Below are 14364 nucleotides of genomic sequence, written 5' to 3' on the forward strand. Positions count from 1 at the left end.
GCTGCAGTGGTAGGGGGGGGAGTGGGCCCAGCCAGGGGGGAGGGGCACGGGTTCTGTCCCTGCCTACTCCCTCACCCCACCCCCTGTCATTCTTGATGGGCAATTGGCTTTAAAGAATTTTCTCTTTAACAGACGGCCTGGACAATGTGAGTGTTCCTGTTGAAAACAAAAAGACCAACATTCTTAAACACTTGATAATTCCTAGGAAGTATGAATGATGCTTACCTCCTAAAGATACACCGTTATGTTCAGAAATACAAGCACCTGGAATTTAATACAAGTAGGCAAGACTGTAAGGTCTTGTATGTTAAATACTTTAAATGCCTTGCATGGCAATGTCACCAAGATGCACAATATTCAAGCATGAAAAGCAGACGCTTCAAAATCAGGGCTGGTGGCAACCCTAGCTGGTTAAAAGTGAGATAATTGTTTTAAAAGGACTGATTTAACAATCATGTATAATAAAGAGAACAAATTTTATTGCCCACACACCATGAACAGACAGACAAATTGCCAGTACAGTTGACAAAAGAGTCTCTGTTGTTCTTCACCTCTTCAGCTGCTTTCTCTCCCAAAAGGCACAGGAAAAATATCTCCCTTGCAATGTTTTCAGTAGCCTTACTTTGCAATGACCTTTATTTCCCCTCACTGATGATTTCAGGACAGACTGTCTGCATAAGAAAACAAACAAGAAAATACAGTGCAAAATATTGAATTCACTGTAATTAGTGTATTATCACTAATTACTTAAGCTCTCATAATACATCAGCCCATGAAGAGAAGAGGGGATGTGAGTATGAGAGGAAAGCTGTGAAATAGCTTGTTTTATGCATTTTCCTTTTTCTAATTTAAATTCTGTGGAAATACCACTATCATTCAGTTCTATTGTGAATTAAGCCCATGGTCATTTTGTCGTGTGCAGCATTTTAATAAGGTTAGACTTGAAAAATTGTTAGTTTGCTTACTCTCTATGCAGCATTCAGCATCCCCTCTCTTCTTGATTTGAGTTTAAACATTTTAAAATCTAACATTGTTTTCTATTCCTGTATAAAAGGGTATATACCCAACATGAAGCAAAAGAGAGCTTTCTCCAGGCTAGAGAAACTGTTCATCCTGCTAATTAGAGAGGATTACTACCTCTGTCATCAGAGAGGGGTAGTTACTGGCATTCATTGTTAATAGGCATGTAAGCAGGAGGGGAAAGGACTCTGAGAAAAAAGGAAGAGGTATTATTTCCCTGCCATAGGAAAGTAATAGAGCCAGGAAGCTCCCAAACCAATTTACATGAAAAACTTTGTCAGACACATGGGCTGCTATTTTCACTGCTTCTCTTCATGTAAGCAGATAATGAATCTGAGCAACTCCCAGACCAGTTATACAAAGAGGCGACGTTAGCATAGAAACTGCTAGCCTTGTCTCTTCCAGGGAGTTATGGCTCCCCCGCAAGACTCCAGGCTGGGACTAGTATTTTTCCCCATCCAAGGAAGATTTGCAGTGGCAAAGTAGCCACTACTGAGTTGGACTGGTGGTCAGGAGAGACTTTAAGGATCCAGTCATAGCCTAAATATCTTTGCTTAGGTTGAATTTGTAGCAACAATATTTTAAATTTCTTTATCAGCACCTGTGTATCTGGTCTTTCTATGAAACTTGCGTCTATAGCTGTTAGCCTCGAGTTTCCAATAAGAATGTGAGTTGCCCAGATTGAAACGTATAAATACACCCAATTCTAACATTTTTCCAGAAATATCATACATAATAGAATGATTTTATTCTCATTTAGGAAATGGCAAACTTAAAGCAGTTGGAAATGGCCCGTATTATTTGCCAGTGGCTATTTTAAATAAGGCTGTAATTCTTTCCTCCTATTTTACTACTTACTCCAGAGGTGTAACTGAGCTTCAGTGCCCTGGTTGGCGGGCATGCACAGGGTTCAGGAATTGTGCTGCCAGTGGCATGCTAGGAGCATGCCAGCAGCTGGGCTGGCAGCTCAGCTGCTGCCATTCTTGTGTTCCCCCAGCATCAGTGCCCAGGGCCATGGCCCTGGGTAGCCTCCTTCTTCTTTGTTACATTATCAACTCATCCTCCCACTTTTGCATTAGCAATTGCATTCAACCCCCAAATATTTCAATACACTTTCTTTATGCAGTAATTATTTTGATCCTGCAAAATATATGTAGTATTATGCTTTGTAACTGATGATTTTAAAAATACTAGAGTCATCTGAATCTTTACGTCCTAAGACTATGATTTTGCAATTGGATTCTTTTGTATGACTGAAGCCTTACTTTGAACTGTTTATCTAAATTAAGTGTCATAATCTGCCATTTGAATACAAAATTAAGTTGGCAATAATTGGGCTATGCATTTTTCAAGTGGTTGCCACCCCACCAATGCAAGAGCATATAACTTTTGAGGCAATATCAGTCATATTTAATTTTTAAAAATAGCCTTCCTGTACTTTCCCACATTATCATGTTTTTCACACTGCCCAATTTTTTGCAAAAAAAGCCAAGAATTTTATTCAGTTCACTGTAGTTCTCAAAAGGTGTACAAGCAAAAAATATATTTGGGCATTTTTTCTGACTCTTTATTTGTGCATTGTTTCTGTTTCTCTTATTTTCCTCCTTTCTTTTGTAGCTTATTTCCTTTCTCTTCCTCTTCCTTTTTGCTCCCTATGTAAAGGTCTCCCTCCAAGGCATTTCCCACATCAGAAATTAACTGTGTCATTATTTTATTGTGGCTTAATGGCAGAATCATATTTCAGTTTATATACCCACATAGCAGTTCCCCAGGCATGTAACTGCCTTTTTTGGCATTTATACACAGTCTGCGATCCTACCTTATGTGCCAAGTAGACCTATTAAGCATCCACAAAGCTACTGCTTCAGTTTGCTATCCTGTTGCTGTTAGGAAATACCTCTTAGTCATCAACCAAAAATACTGTTTTCAAAGTTTTCTATTCATTGTAATGTAAACAAAGAGCCATAATGGTAATCTGAGGACTTGCTGAATCTGTGAATTTGGTCAGGAAAGGCCTATTCATAGTGGCACCAGCATTACCTAGAGGTCCTATCCATTTCTCAAAATATTAGTGGTAATTTGGCCTTAATTAAGGTTTTCTTACTGAACATGAACCAGTATAGCACTGTGTATAAAAACAAAGAGAATCACCTAACTCTCATCATGCAGATAGACTTTTCTGAACAGTATTTATGTATAATGGCAGGACAAAGAGCAGGGAAATTTTCATTTCTAGCAGTTTGGCTGCACCTGTTCTGTGATTTAATAAAGGGAACCAGACTGTGATGGTCCATCTGGCATCTTTCATCAATACTAAATGTATTTAGTAAAAAAGCACTTGAGTGACTTAGAGGTATGAGCCTATTAAGGATCGGAAGATACAGCTGGAATTAATCTTGAGATACACATTTTAAATGAATTATAGTTGAATGGTTTATCTGGACACTGTTCTGAAAACAACACAATTGTGTTTTTGTTAATATTTCATTCTGAAAAAATAAAACTACTTTTCTGTTTTAAAAAATTAAATTAGCTCAATTCTAATTGAGAAGTAGTTTTATTTTTGCCTTCAGGCTTGGAATTATGGTCATGCTAATAAGTGATTACAGAATTAGATATACAGTAATTATCTCAATAAGTAATAGGATTCTGAATTGGGTGGTCACCATGTATTTTTAGAAACCGATAGTGATGTTTTTTGTTTTCTCTTCAGAAGAACTTACTGGTTCATAATAGCAACTACATCAAAGATCTTTTCTACCTAGTAGCAATTGTTGCTCAGCCAATATCAGTCTCAGAGCAACCCCTGCCAACTGTCTGCTAAGCACTCCTGAAAATTTCAAAAGGACTCAATTTTCTGAACTATTCTAAATGAAACTCAGATCATGATGATGGCTTATTTGGAGAATATCACAGGGATAAAAAACAAATGACAAAATCTGAATATTCAATAAAGTATAAAGGTTAATGACAACTAAGTTCCCTCCAAAGAAAAAGTAAAGGTTTTCACAATCTCACACACAAAATGTGTTTAGGTTGATATATATGTATGTGTCTATTTTGCAAAAACTGCTTTAATGGAATGTTAGGGTTGATAAGTCAAGAGCGCAAACAATAAGAAATGCCAGAATTAAGATGGCCCATGTTTGTACAGACTTCTGCCTCCTAAGCCAATTGAATAGCTGGCAGAATTATTAGCCTGTTCTATGTAGATCAGCCACTAGAGGGTAATGAACCAAATATTTTGTTAGTGGGTTTAATAGTAATATCCTGAACAGCACAAGAGTGTAAAATCAGGAATTCTGAGTTTAATTCCAAGGTCTAGGTGGGCAAGTGCTTGCTTATTTGCAGACTCTGTCCCTGTTCCTGCTTGCTCTCTTTTCCTATTTCCTCCTCTCTACCGTGACTAACCACTCTGCTCCATTAGATGTCTGCATTCTTTCAAATCAAGTAGCTTCCTTGTCACTGCCAAATTGCCAAGAGAGGAAATATTTATATCATAAAACAGAGCATCTTCTTACTATCAGTTCTGGTAACAGATATCCTTAGCAGCCACAAGGAGTAAAGTAAGGAAACTCCTACTTTACCCCTGCATTCAGTTGTCCTCTGCAGATGGCTGATGCTTATCACAGCTGATGCATAGAAGCTGTACAGAATGGAGTGTGATGCTGACAGACTCTAATAGTCTCCGCTGAACATGTGGGAACTGTAACTTTCAGGAGATCTTGGGATTTCATGGAGGCAATTAAGGGCGCAGACAGAAGTTACATTTATCATGCGAAAGCACTCTATAGCCATACCCTTACATAAGAGCACAACTGCAGAGCACTTTAAAAGTCCTCAATTACATGACAAATTAACCCTTATTATATGAAGGTTCAGATGAAGATGCTCCAAAGCAGCATGCCCTTAACTTCTGCTTGATCAGATGGCTAAACTTATGCAGCGCAGCCCTGCCCCCAGTGCTGTCTGCACAATGGGAGGAGAGAGAGAAAGAAGGGGAGGAAGCTCAGTATGGGCTTTGTGCAGCCTGCGCTAGAGGGAGGATGGGTAGATTGGAAGCCCCCACCTCAGGGGGGCTCCAATCCACCTGACCCACTTCGAAGCAGGCTGAGCACACCCCAGGCAGAGCTCCCTCCTGTCCCCCTTTCCATCATGCAAATAGCACTGTAACTGGCGGTTGGGAACGGTTCAGGGGAGAGAAGCTGCAGACATGCAGCTCCTTGGCTGGATAAGCCGCAAAGCAGAGCTTGATCCCCCACCCTTCTGACCCAATAGCGAATGTCTGTTGGGTCAAGGGGGTCGGAGTAATTCACGGCACTTCCTGTGAAGTGCCACTAGTTAGACTGGGGAGCTGTGTGTCTGTAAGTGCCCTAAAAAGCATGTCTCTGACAACAGTATGCTCCTTACTTAATTTTGAATTCCTGTTCCAATATATGGTCTGAGTACAATTTCTCAGTTAAGGGACCAGGTTCCTTACAGTTAAAAAGTAGGAGCTGTGAGGGAATGGCAAATGTTCAGTACAGGCTGTAAGAATTTTTCAACATGGGCAAAACAATATCTGGTTTCCCAAGATCTGTCTCAGAAACAACTGAGTTACTTTAGCAGAAATTATCAAAAAACTTCCAGCCTGAAAGAACCAAATGAATATGATTGCTTCTAAATTGCTAAATCTTTCTCTCTTAATTTGTAGTGAAGGAAATCTGGCCACAAAACAAGTTGTTTTTCTTCAGAGACCTGTTATGTGGAATTCAACCATCCAAACACCGGAGGTGAGTAAAGATATACAGAGTCAGTACAAGCAGATAACTGAATATAGACAGAGGTTACTGGATTCTGAGTAATTTTTCGTATCAATAGTTCTAGGTAATGAGTTGAACTGCATGCAGAAGCAAACTAGACATCAAACTCAAGAGTGATAACATGAATCTTTCTACTGTAAAACTAATGCAAGTTTCCAGAGGACTTTAGCACATAGTTCAATATCAGCTAGAGGATCTTTTTCGTGCCTGATTTACATCTTGTCTCAATGTTTTCAACAATATAGTTATTAAGCAAGAAGATTAATTGCTTGAAAATAGCAGCTTACCCATACCCCAACTAGAAGTGCACTGATACATTGATCTGATATCAGTTTGGTACCAATGTAAAGAAAACTGGCCATATCGGATATCAGCCCAATGAGGCAGATTAATTTGGTCTATAAATGCCCATGCTGCATGCAGCACAGCATTCAGGCAGTGAGGAGCACAGCCGGCAGCTGCTACGTCCAGTGTGGTGGAAGGGGAGGGGAGAAAGAACAGGCAGAGGGAGGCAGATCAATGCTCCCCATGGTGAGGCAGGGGGCAAGCACTCCCCAGGTGGGGAGGCTGGAGCTGTGGCATGTGGCAGTGGGGAGAGGAGGAGGATCCCACCACTGCTTGCACCCCAGGAAGGCAGGAAGGGAACTGTGTGCCCCCCAGATCTGCACAGGGTGGGATGGGCTGCAGCCAGGGCTGCACAGGGCTCTTCTCAGCAGGGGTTGGGCTCAGAGTGGATGTCAGCGGCACTGTGAGGATACTGCATCCACTCCAAATTTCACCACTGCTCCCAGTGCTGCCACCACTGCCAGCCACCTAGTACAGCCCTGGCTCAACCCATGTGCCTGGAAGAGCCAGGGCAGCGCCAGGTGGCTGGTGGCGGCAGCACTGGGAGTGGAGCAGTGGCAAAGCAGCGGCAAAATTTGGGGTGGATGCAGCATCCTCCCAGCACTGCCAGTACCCGCTCCAAGCCCAGCCCCCACTATGAAAAGCCCTGTGTAGCCCCAACTGCAGCCTGCCCTGCCCTGCCCTGCCCTGCGCACATCTGGGGGACACCCCCCCATGCCCTCTTAGGATGCAAGCAGCAGCAGGAACTGCCTCTCCACTACGAGCCGTGGCTCCAGCCCTCCTCCCCCACCCCACCTGGGCAGTGCCTGCCCCTGCCCCCTCCCTCACTGGGGGGGCTGATCTGCCCCACCCATGCCCTTTCCCTCCCCACTTCCCTTCTACCACACCGGACTTACCAGCTTTACGCAGCTGTATCGGAAATCAGATCAGTATTGGCTGATATGCCTCCTTAAATATCAGCTATTGGTATCGGCCCCAAAAATCTCTATTGGTGCACCCCTACCCCAAACCACTTATTTAGGCTGAAAACATTGTTTCCAGAATTAATCAAGGCTTATAATGTAGAGCATGCATATACATTCTTTGGATGTTCCATGTGAGAAATTACAATTCTGACCTCCAGAAGAGTTGATTTTCATCCGTTGAGGATAATAGTCTCTGAATTTGTGCAAGTGATAGCATACTCTGTGGGTTAGCTGTTTGACAAAATACTGTCTGTTACCACAAACAAAAATTTGCCCAAAATAGCTTCAGCAGCTGTTGGACCTCAGCTGCTCCTTGTTCCATTTGGGTAATTCCCCTTTAGGAATAGCTGTGTGATGGCAGATTGAATATGAAACAGCTGGTGGTCACCACACTTTGTCTAGAGGCACAGTCACCTAAACATTTGTTTTTATGTGCTACATTAAACTCTGCCATCTGCATAGTGGGCCAGGTGGGTCAGAGTTAATTGATGAAATCTCCTTTGCTGAACAGCTTAGTAAATTTCCCACCTTGAATTTTCCCTTTTTTTTTTTTTTCCTAGCCTTCAATAGCCAGTCAGCCTTTCCTCTATCTAGCTTTGTTTCTTCAACTGATCTCCTGTTCACAGCCTTGCATACAGATATTTCATCTGTACCTGGCCCCAATTTAGCAACTTCATAAATAATACTTTCAAAACAATTTTTTGTGATTCTCTTCTGGTTGATGGTTCCAGCCACCCAGTCATTCAAGATCATAATTTGATATCATATATGATCATTCTATAACTTTCTCTCCTCGCACCCAAAAATATTGGCACATCTTCTACATCTTTCTTCACAAAATTTCTGAAATCTAATGTTCCCAGTTCCTTCATGGGTTATTCCCTGCTTAGTTCTTGTCTAAATTAGCATAGTTTCTTCTCATACCTTTTACTGCTTCTTATCCCTCTTCTTTCTGATGTATTAAACATGCACAAGTAAAATGTTATTTCTTTTTCACATCTCTAACCATATCATATTCTCCTCATCCATATGTCTGCACTCGTTACTTATTACGTTTGAAATCTTTGTCTTTGCCTTCAGGACTGTACAACAGGCTTGTCCAACATATGGCCCACGGGCCGCCATGCAGCCCGCCAGGCCATTTTATCTGGCCTGTGGCGGAGCACGCAGCCACTGTTGAGCATGGAGCTGTGGCAGAGCCACTGCCGCCGCTGAGTGCAGAGCCGCGGCGGATCCGCCGCTGCCCAGCGCAGAGCCGTGGCGGAGCCACTGCCACAGAGTGTGGAGCCACCACCACCACCACAAAGCGTAGAGCCGCCACAGAGCCACCACCACAGCAGCAAGGCAAGGCGGGCAGGGTCAGCCCACGAGTCCCAGCCAGTAGTGAGGAGAGGGGAGCTGCTTACACCCACGGGGCCGGGCTCATCAGTGATCCGGGTCCTGCCACCACTGCCCCAAGGGCTGCGTGGCATGGGGCTGCTCCAGCTGCACCTGATTAGACGAGCTGGGGACAGTACATGCAGCTTCTTGTCTGGCTCTGCCCCTTGCCCCCAGCGCATAGCCAGGGGAGCTGCAGCATGGCCCACGCCCTGCCCACATGCGTGGTGGACAGAGGCAGGTAAGTTCCCGCATGGAGCTGGGGGTGCCTCGGGGCCAGGCCGGGGCTGCAGGGTGCGCTGGGCTGGGCGGGAGGCAGGAGGAGCCCGGCCCAGAGGTGCTCTACTTCCAGCCGCCTCCTTGGTGGTTCAGGTCCTGCTAGTGTAGCCTGCATGGCTGAGGATGGGGGTCTGCATGCTGCTGGAGCAGCCCGTGCAGTGAAGGGGTCCTAGGGGCCCACCCCCACAGTGTGCAGCCTGTGCAACACATGCTGGTGTCATCTGGGGTCCACAGCCTCACCAGATCTGAACAGCCCTGAACTAGCTTATCCTTGAGATCTCTTCCGTGTATCTGCAGTATATGCCTACAATTTCTATTTGATTAACCACAATGACCATGATCAAGTTAGTAAAGGATCTCAAGGATAAGCTAGTCCAGGGCTGTTCAGATCTGGTGAGGCTGTGGGCCCCAGATGACACCAGCATGTGTTGCACGCTGTGGGGGTGGGCCCCTAGGACCCCCTCACTGCACGGGCTGCTCCAGCAGCATGCAGACCCCCATCCTCAGCCACGCAGGCTACATTTGCAGGACATGGACCACTCCTCCCCGCCCCACAGGCCTTTCCCCCTTGCACAGCAGTGGGAGAGTGGCTGCCCAGGCCCACACCCTATATATTAACTGCTTGCGGACCCCATGTCTGTGGGCGACATCCTGGCCTTTTGTGGGCCACATGTGGCCTGCAGGTAGTCTGCTGCTAATCTAGTCCAACCCCCTGCACAGAAAAATGATGTCCTGTTCCTAAGCCGTACCAAACATACATACTTTTTGAAAACCACAACTTCCCTAGGCACATTTCCAGACCCATTTCATTGTCACTTCCTGCAGCTTCATTTGTGTCAAAGCTCACGTGACATCACTTCCTGATGTGATACCTCTTCCTGTGAGGTCTTTGAATATGGCCCGCCAGCCCATTGGGTGATAAAAAGTTTGTGATCCGGCCCCACATTCAAAAAGGTTGGACACCCCTGCTGAACAACAATATCCTTTGCCTACATCACAAGCCATGCACCCCTTTTTGTTTGTAACTTTACAGCTTCTTTTACTTTGTCTCTGCACGTGGAATAGTTTCCTTCTCCCAATGCACTAAGCATCTTTAGTTATCCTTCAAATCCTGTGTTTACTGTATGTTCATGCCTGACTTCATAATCTTCAAGTTTTATCTTATATTACAATTTTTTAAATATGGGTTTGGAACTAACAAGATGTCAGGGCCAACAGTTAACAATCCCAACCGTGTGAGTTCTGATGCTTGCTTTTCACACACTCCCTCTCCTCCCCACTTTTTTTGTATTGTGTCTCACTTGGTTTGGAAACTCCTCTTGCATGGACCTTGTCTTTTCTGCATGTTTATAACGTGTTAGCCACACCACTACTAATTATTTGTTGTTGTATCATTATTGTAAATCAATCATTCACATATGGCACTTTACAGAGGAATTTAAATCAGGATCCATACCAAGAGATTACAATCAAACTATGGTTCTGTAAAAATAATCAGCCTATGGGACTGAGAAATCTTTTAACTTTCTTTAAAGTTGAAAGCAGAAAATATTTGTGCCCATCTTATTTAAATTCTATCACTTAGGCCAGGTAGAGACATTACACTTACAATGTAAGCAGTTGGAAACCAGCCTATGCCTGTAATAGAACAGAAGTTCAGCACACAAAACTGGTCTTTACCCATAACTTGAACGGAAGTTCAGTATACAGACTGGTTTAAAAATGGCAGAACCCAGTCTAAGATTTGTCCCCCACACCAAAGGGAGAATGTGTGTTCAGTTTGCTTCTGCTCTAAACTATGCTGCTTACAGAAAACCATGTAACTTAGATCAGCATTTCTCAACCTGTGGGTCATGACCCAAATATGCAAGAAGATTTCAGAGGGTCATGAACTGCAGGTAGAAAAATGCTGATCCTGGGAAAGCACGGAGACTGGCAGGGCAGAGTGGTGGGTGAAAGGGGATGGGGGAGAGCTACAAGGCTAGGCTGGATGCTCACAGGGGCAGGGTAGCCGGGAGGCGCTGCTCAGGAGGCAGAATGTGCTGTGATCAGGCTGGCTGGTGTGGCACAGCAGCCCCAGGGGGAGTAAGGGACATCAGCATGGGGGGAAGAGCAGGGACTTTGGGTCATGCACCAGCAGAGCCAGAGGGGTGTCAGTCGGGACAGACCATGAATCTTTGGAAATGGGTCCCAGTTGGAAAAAGGTTGAGAACCACTGATTTAGATCGATTCTGCCTCAGCCTTTTTGAATGCCTGAATCTTGTAGTGGTCATCAGTTGGATGAACTTTGCATCCTTTGAGTTATAGAGACATATGGCTAGGATATTTTTTAGCAATTTTTTAATTTCATCGTAATCTGAAACCGTTGTCTTAAGTATTAATGTATTGGAATTCTATAAATAAGGAATAGCCGATTTGTATCTACTTACTTGCATACAGGATCATTATATTTAAGACATAAAAGAACTCAATATCTAAATAAATATTCCTCATCTAGCACTGATTAATGTTTTATTTCTCTAACAGGAAATCTCAGTGCATTGAGGTAATTTCTATGTGGGATAAGTAAGTGGTTAGTAAAGCTGGAGTGTTTAGCAGAATTGTATTTTCCCCTTATTCTCAAAAACAAAGGGCATTTTTACACATGCTGCAGAAGGGGGGGCATTTTAATTACAGCGGCTCTCTCATCAAACAAGCTTTAGTTAAAGCACCCTCTCCACCATTTTGAAACACAGGAAGCTGAATACATGAGACGCTGCAAGTGTTTTAGAGTGGTACCCAAGATTAATCAAGTCTGCTCTGTTGCATTCTAATCAGAATGTGTTGGAGCACATGTATAGGTGCCCAATATGACTTTTCCCCTAAATCTTACATATGACTAAAAATGCAAAAGTCATAAGCTATAAGTTATCTAACTGAACCTCCATAATAACTGAAAAATAAAGCCTTACTCATGTATATTGTGTGTAGAGGGGTATGGTTGGAGGTGGGGGTGTGTGTATGAGGGGTTGTGGGGGGGCCTGTATGATGGGTTTGTGAGGGGATGTGGCTGTGTGTAGGGGGTGCATATAGTATGTTGAGGGGTGTATATGTGGGAGGGTTGTGAGGGCAGGGTGTGTGACATTTGTGGGGTGTGAAGGAGGGTGGGGGGCTATGGGAACCCCCTACACACTCTTGCACATGGCGTGCTTCCCCCATGCAGGTGCTGGTGCCCAGTGGTGCACAGCTCTGGCCAGTGCTGAGCATGGGAGCAAGGACTGCAACCTGCCCGACCCTCCTTTATCATGGAGGCTCTCTGCTGTGTGCCTGAAGCTCCTGCACTCGTGTGGCACCAGGGCTTGAAGCACTGTGCTGGAGCTGGCTGCCTTCCTCACCCCCAGCCACACAGGTTTCAGGACTCCACGGGGAAGCAGGGACTGGGGCGCCCCTCCACTTCCAGCAGAATCCTAGGACCTGTGTAGTAGGGGGCAGGGAAAGCAACCAGTTCCAACACAGGGCTGGATAGAGGAGGGCTGAGCAGGCTGTGCTCCTAGCCCCTATACACAGTGCTGGCTAGAGCCGTGCACTGCTGGGCACCAGTGCCTACACAGGGCACGAGTGCCTCCACCTACTGCTCCTGGCAACAGGGGCTGCATGCCATGTGGGGGAGGGTGTGGGGGTTCCCCATGCCCTCCTCCACCCTCCCTTCCACCCATACCCTGCCCAGCTGAGCTTGATGCTCCTGCCGCCCCACCTCCCCTCCCAGGCTCAGGCTCCACACTGCCACCAGCCCCAACCCCATTCTGCCCCAACCCAGCTGCAGCTCCTCCCACCCCTGCCACTTCCCTACCTGCTGCCTGGAGCAAGCAGGATTCCAGGGAAGCCAAGCAGGTCCCTCAGAGGTGGCTGCTGCTGCTGGCTAGGCCAGGCCCTTCCCCGCACAAGTGTAGGAGCAAAGCACAGTACGGTATGTTGGGGGTGTATATCTGGGAGGAAGGGCTGGGCAGGGTACAATTCATTGGTGGGTGCCTGTGGGCTGGATGAAAGTGCCTAGAGGATCGGATCTGGCCTGCGGGCTGTATTTTGCCCATGCCTCATTTAAGGTATGAAATCTGTATGAATATTAATTCTGCCTATCAAATGTAGTGTCTCACTTATGGTGTACTTTGTAGATATACTTCAGATGTAAAGTCAAATACTGAAATCTCAAATGTTCTCTATTTTTAACCTCTGCTGTAGAAGCCATTAACAGGTACTCTTTAATTAAAATGGTCCCTTCAAGAGCTAGTTATAATCTGATATTCATGAGGTATTAAACACTGACAAAAAAAAAATACTCCTTTATTTTCTTAGAAGACCCTAAGTATTCAATATAGGAGTCCACCATCAGTTTGAACATGATGCTGATTTTTATTTTATTCCTTATTGTGTCTCTCTTCTGCTGACATGTCTGAAATGGGTATTACATTGCAGCTGTAGCTATTCAAGCACTCTTTAGGCCCAACATTTGTGTTAAAAATAGTATTTTAAGTATTACTGTAATTTAGAAACATCTAATGGAAACTTTTGTTTGGACATTTATACACATACATTTTTTCCCGCGATACACTAGAGAGCTGCTGCTTTGGAGCAGACTTGATTAATTGAGTCTGCTCTGCACATGAGCTTATGTGAACTGCACTGCGCATGTGCAGTTGTATAAGTGACAAAATGCGTGCACACCTTCTATGTGTTTTAGCTCAAAAGCGTGCCACCACTATTTTTTCAGTACTGACACATTTTGCCACTTACACAACTGCAAGCAACAACACAGTGCCGGGTGCTTTTCAGAGTGACTGGTGTTTTGATGCTTGCATGTATAAAAATGCCCAAACATTTTGCTGAAGTGTCAGCAGTTCAAACACCCCAGTAACAATATTAGAGTATGAGTGCCAGAAACGAAAAATGACCAGTTTGTTTCATTGTCCAGTCTGGCTTGAAAATAAACAGCATCAGTATTATTAATCCAAAATATTTAAATATCATGAGTCAAGTCCACAAACTCCGAGACTGGCTTAAAAATAATAAATATTGGTTCTTTTTTATTTAATTTATGGTGTTGGAGCCTTCTGCAGTAACTTTTTCAAATAAAATTCTGCCACCAAAGGAGCTAGCAATGCACTTTTTGTTTTATTTTACAAAGGTGACGTTTTTGAGTAATACTGTAATTACTTGGAATAAAATCGTAAGAGTGGGCTCCACTGACATTAATACTAGAAAGTAAGGTTTTTAATTCTCTCAGGTTTAGTATTCTAAGGTGTGACTGGTAACACAGGAAAAGATTTTTTTTTGTTAATTTCACTTATTATGAAGGATATAGAAGCCCTACCAAGAGGATGTAGAAGCCCTACCAAGAGGCAGTTCCACTTAGCTAGGACTCTTTGACTTAAGGCTTGGAGATCATAAGGCCAGAAAGCACAACTGGTTTATATAGTCTGCTCGTCTCAGAAGCTAGCAACACAGGGCACAGTTCTTAAGGTGAGTTAGTACTTCCACTTAGGGGAAATGTTAGGAGATATGCACTGCAGCTCCATAAATGCTACACGCACAGACGTGTA

The 14364-nt window shown here is 44.2% G+C and overlaps 1 protein-coding gene across 3 annotated transcripts in view; it reads left to right on the plus strand.

Moving 5' to 3' along the window:
* Positions 1-14364, plus strand: part of RFTN2 (raftlin family member 2) — a 63299-nt gene that overhangs the window by 44280 nt on the left and 4655 nt on the right. For all 3 annotated transcript variants that reach the window (XM_019554270.1, XM_019554268.1, XM_019554269.1), the window contains exon 9: positions 5714-5792. In XM_019554270.1, coding sequence (XP_019409815.1) covers positions 5714-5792 — 79 coding nt within the window. The remainder of the gene's footprint in view (positions 1-5713; positions 5793-14364) is intronic.

The sequence above is a fragment of the Crocodylus porosus genome, unplaced genomic scaffold (genome assembly GCF_001723895.1).
Source record: "Crocodylus porosus isolate Cpor-Errol unplaced genomic scaffold, CroPor_comp1, whole genome shotgun sequence".
In the NCBI taxonomy this organism is placed as follows: domain Eukaryota; kingdom Metazoa; phylum Chordata; order Crocodylia; family Crocodylidae; genus Crocodylus; species Crocodylus porosus.